The sequence below is a fragment of the Salvelinus fontinalis genome, chromosome 1 (assembly GCF_029448725.1).
Source record: "Salvelinus fontinalis isolate EN_2023a chromosome 1, ASM2944872v1, whole genome shotgun sequence".
NCBI classification, from domain to species: domain Eukaryota; kingdom Metazoa; phylum Chordata; class Actinopteri; order Salmoniformes; family Salmonidae; genus Salvelinus; species Salvelinus fontinalis.
This window is the reverse complement of record NC_074665.1, coordinates 77,744,727-77,757,435: the sequence shown is the minus strand read 5'-3', so window position 1 is coordinate 77,757,435 and position 12,709 is coordinate 77,744,727. Positions and strand designations below refer to the sequence as shown.

General features: G+C 42.6%; 1 protein-coding gene across 4 annotated transcripts in view; it reads right to left on the bottom strand.

The window, feature by feature from the left end:
• The window catches only part of LOC129825597 (ras-related C3 botulinum toxin substrate 3), a 33,757-nt gene extending 29,970 nt beyond the window's left edge, over nucleotides 1-3,787 (bottom strand). For all 4 annotated transcript variants that reach the window (XR_008755075.1, XM_055886924.1, XM_055887929.1 and 1 more), the window contains exons 1-4: nucleotides 3,609-3,787; nucleotides 1,686-1,757; nucleotides 533-650; nucleotides 297-359 (exon numbers count right to left, since the gene is read on the bottom strand). Coding sequence is in view for 3 of the 4 variants with exons in the window: in XM_055886924.1 (XP_055742899.1) it covers nucleotides 297-359; nucleotides 533-650; nucleotides 1,686-1,757; nucleotides 3,609-3,643 (288 nt within the window). In the remaining variant the exon portion in view is untranslated. The remainder of the gene's footprint in view (nucleotides 1-296; nucleotides 360-532; nucleotides 651-1,685; nucleotides 1,758-3,608) is intronic.
• Between the last annotated feature and the right edge of the window lie 8,922 nt (nucleotides 3,788-12,709).

Below are 12,709 nucleotides of genomic sequence, written 5' to 3'. Positions count from 1 at the left end.
CATTAGACACTGCTGAAAAACATCACACATCCTTTAAAAACACCAAATCAAATGTAGTGAATCATCACTTTGAACCAGAGTCATATACAAAGAGAGTTTGACACACAGAAAGGTGTGTGATGTCATCTAAGAGCACCGTAATGCTTTTGAGTTGAAACCACAATGGCCAAACTCTCTCTATATCAGGACTATAGCTATAGAACATGAACCAGGGAGAGCTATAGATGTGCATCTTTAGGTCAGGCTCGGCAGGTCCCCTGTTCCTGTGTCTGTGAGCAGGTAGGTTCAGTACTGACCTTAGCTCGGACGTTCTCAAAGGAGGCTGGGCTGACCAAGGAGAAGCATATCAAGAACACATCCTGGGGAGAACCATAGAGAGACAGACCTTAGGATGAAACCACTGAGATCAACCAACCATGGAATCACCTGACTCCACATGGGACAAACTGGAAGAATAGCTCTTCTGCCATTAGTAGATAGCAAATCAATCCTTCACAGAAAGATAATGGGTTAGAAGCTGTGTGTGTGTTACCGTCTGTGGATAGGACAGTGGTCGGAGTCTGTCGTAGTCTTCCTGTCCTGCTGTATCCCATAGACCCAGATTCACTGGTTTCCCATCGACCATCACATTGGCAGAGTAGTTGTCAAAGCTACAGGGAGAGGAAACCATCTCTTTATGTCCGGATGCCAGCTCTGTGTATAGCGTAGACACCTAAAATACAGCTCTGTGTATAGCGTAAATGCCTAAAATACAGCTCTGTGTATAGCGTAGACGCCTAAAATACAGCTCTGTGTATAGCGTAGACGCCTAAAATACAGCTCTGTGTATAGCGTAGACGCCTAAAATACAGCTCTGTATAGCGTAGACGCCTAAAATACAGCTCTGTGTATAGCGTAGACGCCTAAAATACAGCTCTGTGTATAGCGTAGACGCCTAAAATACAGCTCTGTGTATAGCGTAGACGCCTAAAATACAGCTCTGTGTATAGCGTAGACGCCTAAAATACAGCTCTGTGTATAGCGTAGACGCCTAAAATACAGCTCTGTGTATAGCGTAGACGCCTAAAATACAGCTATGTGTATAGCGTAGACGCCTAAAATACAGCTCTGTGTATAGCGTTGACGCCTAAAATACAGCTCTGTGTAAAGCGTAGACGCCTAAAATACAGCTCTGTGTAAAGCGTAGACGCCTAAAATACAGCTCTGTGTATAGCGTAGACGCCTAAAATACAGCTCTGTGTATAGCGTAGACGCCTAAAATACAGCTCTGTGTAATAGTAGACACCTAATATATACAGCTCTGTGTAATAGTAGACACCTAATATATACAGCTCTGTGTAATAGTAGACACCTAATATATACAGCTCTGTGTAATAGTAGACACCTAATATATACAGCTCTGTGTAATAGTAGACACCTAATATATACAGCTCTGTGTAATAGTAGACACCTAATATATACAGCTCTGTGTAATAGTAGACACCTAATATATACAGCTCTGTGTAATAGTAGACACCTAATATATACAGCTCTGTGTAATAGTAGACACCTAATATATACAGCTCTGTGTAATAGTAGACACCTAATATATACAGCTCTGTGTATAGTATAAATGTAAAATACAAACACTACATAGAGGCAAGCAGACTCAGTCGCATCCATGCATTGTGTGTGTGTGTACTCACACAGTGGGTATGTACTCTCCGGGGAAGGCATTGGTGGTGTAGCTGATCAGCAAACAGGTCTTACCCACAGCCCTGAGAGAAAAATCATGGGAAAACTAAAAGATCATTACTTGACACATTGGAAAAAACAGCAAACTAGAATACCATTTGGCCCTAAACAGAGAGTACACAGTGGCAGAATACCTGACCACTGTGACTGACCCAAACTTAAGGAAAGCTTTGACTATTTACAGACTTAAAGGCCTGTCTTCTGTTGAGAGCCAGGTCTGCCTATGTGCACACTGCCCACAAAATGAGTTGGAAACTGAGCTGCACTTCCTAAACTCCTGCCAAATGTATGACAATATTAGAGACACATATTTCCCTCAGGTTACACAAAGAATTTGAAAACAAAGCCAATTTTGATAAACTCCCATATCTACTGTGTGAAATACCAGTGTGCCACAGCAGCAAGATTTGTGACCTATTGCCTCAAGGGCAACCAGTAAAGAACAAACACCATTGTAAATACAACCCATATTTATTTTCCCCTTTGTACTTTAACTATTTGCACATAATATGACATTTGAAATGTCTTTATTATTTTGGAAATTGTGTGAGTAATGTTTACTGTTAATTTGTATGGTTTATTATCTAGTTCACTTCCTTTGGCAATGTCAACATATGTTTCCCATGCCAATAAAGCCCTTCAAATAAATGTTTTTTTAATAATAAATAGAGAGACACACACCCTCGCTTTACTCACTGCTAGAGAAAACACAAGCCTAATAATGACCCTAAAAAAAGCTGCTGAGGTAGGTAGACTTCTAGGTAGGCTGGTACTCAGTTTGTGTATGCCTGCTGTCTTAGTCTCTCTCTCAGGTTAAGTATCACACAGACATTGGCCTATTTTCACTTTGCATGAGGGACATACTACTCCCTCACGCCCTACTACCCCGTCCCTGTTATCGACAAACACACAACACAGGAAGGGTTGGTGACAGCGGTGTCTGTGTGTGTGCATCCAGTACGTCAGAATGATATGAACAAATTGATGGTGGATTTGCCAGGTAGGAGGTGAATGGTCTGCGTAAGAATGAGTGTATGTGTGGATGAACAGAGGGAGTAGTAGTGAGACAGACTGACAGTTTAAGTGCTACTATAAGACAGATTTGGGGTCATTGAGTTTGCTTGGCTGGGTTGGGGGTAAGGAGTATGAGGGAACTGGGAAAGAGGGGGGAGAAGGAGGGAGGGGTAGTGAAAAGTTTTTTTTTTTTGAGCAGGCCACTAAAAGTATATTCTGGGTTGCTCTGGCAATTACAGATTAACATATGACATATTAATATATTACACTAATGCTCTGATTGATTAATAACTCTTAGTTTTCACAAATCCTCCAACCGGGATTTGGCATTAGTAAGGCACTGTAGATATCAACATTTAGCCTAGGCTTAGGGGTGTTAAGGACAAAACCAGTCAGATAAAGGATCAATGCTTCCTGTAGTTAACTACATAGACCTGCTGTATCTACATAGACCTGCTGTACCATCTCGCCTTTTTCATGCCAACTCCCAAATAATGTAGCTTACATGGTAGTAAATGATGGAAGGAAAATAAAAACGGAATAACTGAATAGATTCCTTCATAAAACATGGGAAGAAAGGGCTGTAAATTGAAATTATAATAAAACAACGCGTAGAAATTCCTTAGCCCGCATCGTCACTGATGAAGCCTGATTCCCGATGGCCTACAAGGCGAGTATGTTTCCCATAGCATCGCTACAGCCTGGGCGTTTTCTCAGCGTGAAAATACACAACTCCACATTTTACACATCCCGACGTCTCACATTATATTACAATCATCTCCCAAACATGACCGCATCGCTGGTCTCACGCACACACACAGGATGAGGGAATTCTCTTCGTTTATCAATGAGGTTCTTACCCGTCCCCGACCACCACACATTTAATTGCTTGCATTTGCAAAGGTCTAGGCAGTTTCAGAAAGACTACAGAAGTGGTTGCTGTATCTCACAATGAGCGCTAGCAGTGATTTAGATCTGAAGCGGGTCAGTCCGCTCTGTTTTCGAGCCGCATTGAAAAGGGTCGGTGACGAGAGACGCCTGAAAACACCAGAAAAGACAGAGCGTACTTAAAGGGCCAGTGAGCATCAGAAGTCAGTTTTCCCCTTTCTCTTGTTTGAGGAGTTTGTATTTTACCCAGTGTTTTGACAACAACCATCGATTAAAAAGACGGAATCTTTGTTGACAATTTAGCCAAAAATGTATGCAATAATTTTGAAATCCAACATTTTTTTTATTGATAAGATGCACAGTATCAATCAAAAAACTGCAGTGCAAATTTTTTTTTTAACAGTACATTACACACCATTAAATGTTTGATTTGTTGAATTGGCAATACACGCTTAAAATATGATATGTAAATTATTCATTGTCAGTTATTGATATCAGAGACTACATCTTCAAATCTGATGTAGTAGCGTGTGAATACAAAAATGTATTACTTTCCCTGACTGGGACAGTCTCAGAGAAACTACACCCAAAGCTGCGGATGTCTAGAGGTGAATATCTGTTGACATTTTTGTCAACATTGTTCTCTGCAGACAGTGGGAAAGACCACATACTGTATTCTGCTGGGGTGGTTTGGACGGACTGAAGAGGAGAGAGGGTTATGCAGGAGAGGAACACAAAACATGGAGGATGGGTGGGATAGAAATGTTTGGGTCACTTTAGTGAGGATGTTTAGGTACAAGGTTGTAGGAGAGAGGTAAATGAGACAGGGTTGAGCTGTTATTTATTGGGACTGTAGTACCCTAGTGGTGACCCCTGTACTCAGTCCCTATATGATGATGGAAGGGTAAAATATTAGATGTCAGAGGTCATAAATTAGGGGTAATTTCTTAGGACTGTAGTCTCGAGACCACATATTGAGTGTCTCGGTCTTGTCTCGGTGTCAGATACTCGGTCTTGTCTCGGTGTCAGATACTCAGTCTTGTCTTGGTGTCAGATACTCGGTCTTGTCTTGGTGTCAGATACTCGGTCTTGTCTCAGTGTCAGATACTTGGTCTTGACTTGGTCTCAGACAGTCAAGACCGAGTTTTTACTCTGCTCTTCTTCATGAGACCAGCAGAGTAAAAAACTCATAATTATTAGCTTCCATTAAGTCACCTTTTGTAAAGCACAAAGGGCCAGTGGTGTAGTGGAGTGTATACGCAACACCCACTTTTTTTCAGTGGGCATTGCTTATACTCACTTCTTAATCCCTATTGATGCGTATCAAAGTAGTGTAGTGGAGGTTTTACGATTTATCAATTATGTAGTACAATAGAGAAATCATTCACAAAGTAGCCTACACAATTGCGAAGCACATGAAATATATTCACATGCGCGCCGCACACACAGCCTACTTTCAGCGGAATATCATCTGCAGCTCTCAACTGGCTTTGGCATGGAGCAGTTCACAGAAGAATGACATCGGTAGCCGGTAGGGTAGAAAAGACATTTCAATGTATGATATCTACCAGTAAATGCTAACAATGGGTATGTAAACCAGGTATTGAAACAGTTTAGTCCGAAGTGTTGGTTAGTAGGCTGTTTGTGATGCGCAATTGTCATAATAGACTGTTTGCATCAGGTGTAGTGCATCAGGTGTAGACATCAGTGTAGACATCAGTGTAGACATAGATGGGCCTGGGTGGACAGAGGCCCAACCACTAGGGAGCCAGGACTTTCTGGCCAACCCGATCAGATTGATGTGGTTTAAGCATTGCTGTGGACTTAGACCATCACATTTTTGTATTTTTTATATAAATATATAAAAAAAAGTGTGATTTTGAGAGTAAAAATATTTGAAAACTCGTTAAAAAAAACATAACAAAACATAGTATTTTTCACACAGGGGGCCTTGGCTATAGTGCACCGGTCTGTGTAGACTCCGGTCCTGGACAAGACAGATGTTTTTATTCAGTTTTATTTACTGCAGTGTCTATTAATTGTCCAAACCAACTGCCACTTTCCCACTCTATATTGCTATAGAATTTTCACAAATGCCTTTGTATACATAATTCCCAAACATAATAATTAATGAAAACGTGAAAACGACCACTGGTCGCTTTGTCAGAATTATATATATTTTTTAACTGTCATATTCTTCCTGGGGATGTATATTAACAGATTTTAATAAGATTTCATGTTGCTAAAATGCTGTCAGTTCCACTTTAAATGCAACAATGTTTATTTCAGTTATTTTCAAAGAGATGACTAACAGCAAGCGGGCTATAGTAAAAAACACAGTTCCACTCATAAGATGATGATATTTTGAAACTTAACTTCTTGTTGCAAGTTATTATTGAAAAGGGAAATGCTAACAAATTAGCAACAACATCCTCTTTGTTAACTTAGAGCTAGGCTTCGTTTTTCTGAATTTCCGTCCTGAAAGACGTGCCCAAAGTAAACTGCCTGGTGCTCAGGTTCTGAAGCCAAGATATGCATATAATTGGTACCATTGGAAAGAAAACACTTTGAAGTTTGTAGAAATGTTACAATAATGTAGGATAATAACACAGATATGGTAGGAGAAAATCAAAAGAAAAACCAACCGGAATTATTTTTTTGAGAGAGAGACTATCTTCTTAGAATGGCACGTATAAGGTCATATTGAAAATTAGCTCACTGTATGCAATTCCTATGGCTTCCACAGGGTGTCAGCAGTCTATGTTCAAGGTTTCAGGCTAGTAACTTCAAAAACGAATAAGAAATATCAGTTTTAGTACAGGGACACAGTCTTGGAAATTTGTGTTTGCGCGCGCTATGAAAACAGAACGCACCAGCTAAAATTGGTTTCTTATTGAACATACTTCTTTCCGTAAGAAATATTATAGTATCTGAGGAGTAAATAGAAACATATTTTGACTTGTTGAAACAAAGTTTAGGGGTAGAGTTATGGATTCCTTTCTCTGCATGTTGAACGAGTGGATTACGCAAATCGATGGTGCCAACTAAACAGACCTTTTGGGATATAAAGAAGGATTTTATGTAACAAAACGTGTTACACTACACTACATGTTATAGCTGGGACCCTTTGGATGACAAATCAGAGGAAGATTGTCAAAAAGTAAGTGAATATTTAATTACTATTTGTGAATTTATGAAACCTGTGCCAGTGGAAAAATATTTTGACGTGGGGCACCGTCCTCAAACAATCGCATGGCATGTTTTCGCTGTAATAGCTACAGTAAATTGGACAGTGCAGTTAGATTAACAAGAATTTAAGCTTTCAGACGATATAAGATACTTATATGTACCTAAATGTTTTATATCCATAATCTGTATGATTATTTATTTGAATTGTGCGCCCTCCAGTTTTACCGGAAGTTGTCCCGCTAGCGGGACGCCTAGCCCGAAGAACACCTGCTGCAGCCGCTGCAAACTAGCCGACAACAAAAGCTAGCTAGCTAGCTAGCTAAACCATGAGAAAACTACTGCTTGCTATTGCGCAGTGACCTGTTTGCCTTCAAGGCAGAAGTTTCCGTTTGTTTTTTAACCTTTTCCTTTCCAACAAAAATTTAAGAGATTAAATCAGAACATTTAAAATAATAAATTATAGTAATTGTTATAATCATTATATTATTAATCCTTAGATATTCTTTGAAGGCGTAGAAGGCCCATTGTTCCGCACTGTGTTTGGGTTAGTAATCATTTGTAGAGGGGCTCTATTTTCCCTCAGCATGCATTTTTTCACGATTCTGAATGTCTAAAGAATCCATATGTTGTTCTGAAATATGAACACAGAAATACTGGACATTTTGAACTCTTATTATGGTGGGGATTTAACAATATTACAATCATGGTCTTAAATTGGACTCACATTTTTCTGGTCTCGGTCTTGATTCGGTCTCGGACCCCATATCCCCCTCTAGGTCTTGACTCGGTCTCAGACCCCATATCCCCCTCTAGGTCTTGACTCGGTCTCGGACCCCATATCCCCCTTCTAGGTCTTGACTCGGTCTCGGACCCCATATCGCCCTCTAGGTCTTGACTCGGTCTCCAGTCTTGGTCTTGATTCGGTCTCGGACCCCATATCCCCCTCTAGGTCTTGACTCGGTCTCGCCCCCCACTCCGGTCTCGGTCTTGATTCGGTCTCGAACCCCATATCCCCCTCTAGGTCTTGACTCGGTCTCGCCCCCCCCTCCGGTCTTTGTCTTGACTCGGATTCGATTTGCTCTGGTCATGAATCGGTCTCGCTTTAGGTAGTCTCGAACACAACACTGACTGTAGTGCAGCGGTGACCCCTGCACATACACTACAGTCCGAAAGTATGTGTACACCTGCCCGTTGAACCTCTCATTCCAAAATCCTGGGCATTAATATAGAGAATGTGTTTCCACTGCTCCAGAGTCCAATGGCAGCTCTAGCAGGGCAGAAATTTGACAAACTGACTTGTTGGAAAGGTGGCATCCTATTACAGTGCTACGTTGAAATTCATTGAGCTCTTCAGTAAGGCCATTCCACTGCCAATGTTTGTCTATGGAGATTGCATGGCGGTGGGCTCGATTTTATACACCTGTCAGCAATGGGTCCAGCAACGAAATAGCCAAGTCCACTAATTTGAAGGGGGTTTGAAGGGAATGTCCACATACGTTTGACCATGTAGTGTATGTGAGTATAGCTGGCTCTCTGGGCCTCGTCCTCTGAATCTCTGCCTCTCTCAGTCTCAGCTTCTCAAAAAGAGATGGGATCTCATTCTCCTTATCCAGGATGGCCTCTTTGTGGTTACTGACCAGCACTGTGGGAGAACATGTCACACTCATACAATCAAAAACCAATGCAGGCAAACACTGGGGAGATGTTTCATTCAAGTGGATGGGATTGTATAAGAGAGAGGAGGACAGGAGGGAAAATAACAGAAGATGGTTTATAGACTGGAGGACAGAGAGAGAGGAGAAATAGATATACAAAGAGGAGAGTAACAGAGTGACAGAGAGAGAGAGAAGAGAAGAGAAAGGAAGGACAGAGGAAGGAGAAAATAAAATATAAAGACAGAAAGAGACTGCATACTTTTCATCTCTCTCCAGAGCAGCGATGTTCTCCTTCAGTCCTCCCTGAGCAGTACTCTCGGCCTGCAGGTGTCCTATCTGCTCCTTTAGCTCCACTCTGACCTGGCAACCTTCTTCTGGTCCTTACCAGACCTGGCTAACCTCCGCAACCATCTCCTGGTCCTTACCAGCCCTCGCTACCCTCTGCAACCATCTCCTGGTCTTACCAGACAACTACTGGAGGTGGGAGAGGACAAATTCTCTATATTACACTAGAAAGCAAATATTACCATCCTAGTAAACACACAACCACCACACAACTTTGTCTCTGCCCTTACTCACATGAACATCATTCAGTGCTGAAAATTCACCAACCTGATTATGTCAATCAAATGTCACAGGGCAGTTGTTTGTCAGGATGATCTTGTCTGGCAGTACAGGAGTCAGTATATCCTATAAATGAAATACTGAAACGAATATTGTGTTGAATATGGTTGAATATGGTGAATATGGTGTTGAGCGCTGAGCTATAGTCAATGAACAGCATTCTCACATAGGTGTTCCTTTTGTCCAGGTGAGAAAGGGCAGTGTGGAGTGAAATTGAGATTGCGTCATCTGTGGATCTGTGGTATGCGAATTTGAGTGGGTCTAGGGTGTCCGGGAGGATGCTGTTGATGTGAGCCATCACCAGCCTTTCAAAGCACTTCATGGCTACAGACGTGAGTGCCACGGGGCAGTAATCTTTTAGTCAGATTACCTTCGCTTCCTTGGGCACAGGGACTATGGTGGTCTGCTTGAAACATGTAGGTATTACAGACTCGGACAGGGAGAATTCGTCTGGCCCAGCGGCTTTGTGAATATTGACCTGTTTAAAGATTTTGTTCACATCGGCTACCGAGAGCGTTATCACACAGCTGGTGCTCTCATGCATGCTTCAGTGTTGATTGTCTAGAAGCGAGCATAAAATGCATTTAGCTCGTCTGCCAGGCCTGCGTCACTGGGTAGCTCGCATCTGGGTTTCTCTTTGTAGTCCGTAATAGTTTTCAAGCCCTGCCACATCCGACGAGCGTCAGAGCCGGTGAAGTAATCTTAATCCTGTATTGACACTTTGCTTGTTTGATGGTTCATCTGTGGGCGTAGCGGGATTTCTTATTAGCGTCCGGATTAGCCTCCCGCTCCTTGAAAGCGGCAGCTCTAGCCTTTGGCTCGATGTGGATGTTGCCTGTAATCCATGGCTTCTGGTTGGGATATGTACAGTGGGGAGAACAAGTATTTGAAACACTGCTGATTTTGCAGGTCTTTCTACTTACAAAGCATGTAGAGGTCTGTAATTTTTATCATAGGTACACTTCAACTGTGAGATACGGAATTTAAAAAATCCAGAAAATCACATTGTATGATTTTTAAGTAATTAATTTGCATTTTATTGCATGACATAAGTATTTGATACATCAGAAAAGCAGAACTTAATATTTGGTACAGAAACCTTTGTTTGCAATTACAGAGATCATACGTTTCCTGTAGTTCTTGACCAGGTTTGCACACACTGCAGCAGGGATTTTGGCCCACTCCTCCATACAGACCTTCTCCAGATCCTTCAGGTTTCGGGGCTGTCGCTGGGCAATACGGACTTTCAGCTCCCTCCAAAGATTTTCTATTGGGTTCAGGTCTGGAGACTGGCTAGGCCACTCCAGGACCTTGAGATGCTTCTTACGGAGTCACTCCTTAGTTGCCCGGGCTGTGTGTTTCGGGTCGTTGTCATGCTGGAAGACCCAGCCACGACCCATCTTCAATGCTCTTACTGAGGGAAGGAGGTTGTTGGCCAAGATCTCGCGATACATGGCCCCATTCATCCTCCCCTCAATACGGCGCAGTCGTCCTGTCCCCTTTGCAGAAAAGCCTCTTCAAAGAATGATGTTTCCACCTCCATGCTTCACGGTTGGGATGGTGTTCTTGGGGTTGTACTCATCCTTCTTCTTCCTCCAAACACGGCGAGTGGAGTTTAGACCAAAAAGCTTTTTGTCTCATCAGACCACATGACCTTCTCCCATTCCTCCTCTGGATCATCCAGATGGTCATTGGCAAACTTTAGATGGGCCTGGACATGCGCTGGCTTGAGCAGGGGGACCTTGCGTGCGCTGCAGGATTTTAATCCATGACGGCGTAGTGTGTTACTAATGGTTTTCTTTGAGACTGTGGTCATCAGCTCTCTTCAGGTCATTGACCAGGTCCTGCCGTGTAGTTCTGGGCTGATCCCTCACCTTCCTCATGATCATTGATGCCCCATGAGGTGAGATCTTGCATGGAGCCCCAGACCGAGGGTGATTGACCGTCATCTTGAACTTGATCTTGCGCCAACAGTTGTTGCCTTCTCACCAAGCTGCTTGCCTATTGTCCTGTAGCCCATCCCAGCCTTGTGCAGGTCTACAAGTTTATCCCTGATGTCCTTACACAGCTCTCTGGTCTTGACCATTGTGGAGAGGTTGGAGTCTGTTTAATTGAGTGTGTGGACAGGTGTCTTTTATACAGGTAACGAGTTCAAACAGATGCAGTTAATACAGGTAATGAGTGGAGAACAGGAGGGCTTCTTTTAAAGAAAAACTAACAGGTCTGTGAGAGCCGGAATTCTTACTGGTTGGTAGGTGATCAAATACTTATGTCATGCAATAAAATGCTAATTAATTACTTAAAAATCATACAATGTGATTTTCGGGATTTATGATAAAAATTACAGACCTCTACATGCTTTGTAAGCAGGAAAATCTGCAAAATCGGCAGTGTATCAAATACTTGTTCTCCCCACTGTACGTACAGTCACTGTGGGGATGACGTCGTCGATGCACTTATTGATGATGCCGATGACTGATGTGGTGTACTCCTCAAGGCCATTGGATGAATCCCGTAACATATTCCAGTCTGTGCTAGCAAAACAGTCCTGTAGTGTAGCATCTGCGTCATCTGTCCACTTCAGTGTTGAGCGAGTCACTGGTACTTCCTGCTTTAGTTTTTTGCTTGTAAGCAGGAATCAAGAGGATATAATTATAATTTTTCTTTGGTTGCACATGTGACATGCTGGTAAAAATGCAAGGCCACTCATGCATGGCCACTCACACTCCAACACATCCACGCCCATCCATGCATCCCGATCCCTCAGGGAAAAGAACAGTGAACACTGTGTATTCTCCATCGATGCATAAAGATCCACTGCTGGAATGCCGAAGAGCATCCAAACCTGATTGGCTACCTCTGGGTGGAGCTTACACTCCCCATATAGAGGATTCCCCCTGGAGAGTAAATCTGCCCCCAGATTCAGTACTCCTGAATGAGCTCTATGAGTAGCTCTCAGTGACTGGAGATACACACTGCTCCACATAAGTCTCTGTGCCAGTGTGTGTAAGTGAGGGGATCGTAGTCCCCCTTGTCTGTTTATGTAAATCACAACGGTGGTATTGTCTGACCTGAATAGAACATGTCGAACCTCCAGAATTGGGAGAAATTACTTTAATGTAGGGACACTGCAAGGATTTCCAGGCAGTTTATGTTTGTAGAACGGAGATGGGGTCCCCATGCCCGGTTAACCGTTCTGCCCTTGTGGGTCGCACCGCAACCCGAGAGAGATGCGTCCGTCGTGACTACCTTTCTCACTAAAACAGTTCCCATCTGGACACCTTTTGACAGAAACTGAGATCTGTACACGGTGTCAAATCAAATTGTATTGGTCACATACACATATTTAGCACATGTTATTGCGGGTGTAGTGAAATGCTTATAAACGTATGTTTGTGACGTATTAAGCACATACCTAGAGAAGAGACCCAGCGCTGAAACCCTCTTCTATTCAAGTGTCCTAATAGAATGACTACTAAAGCCGATGCCATCAAACCTAGCAGCCTTAAGCATGTTTTGAAAGAGATCATGATCTCTCTGCGAAACAGTGCTTGGCAATTCTGGAATGTTCTTATATGTTCCACTGAGAGACAAGCTTTGAACGA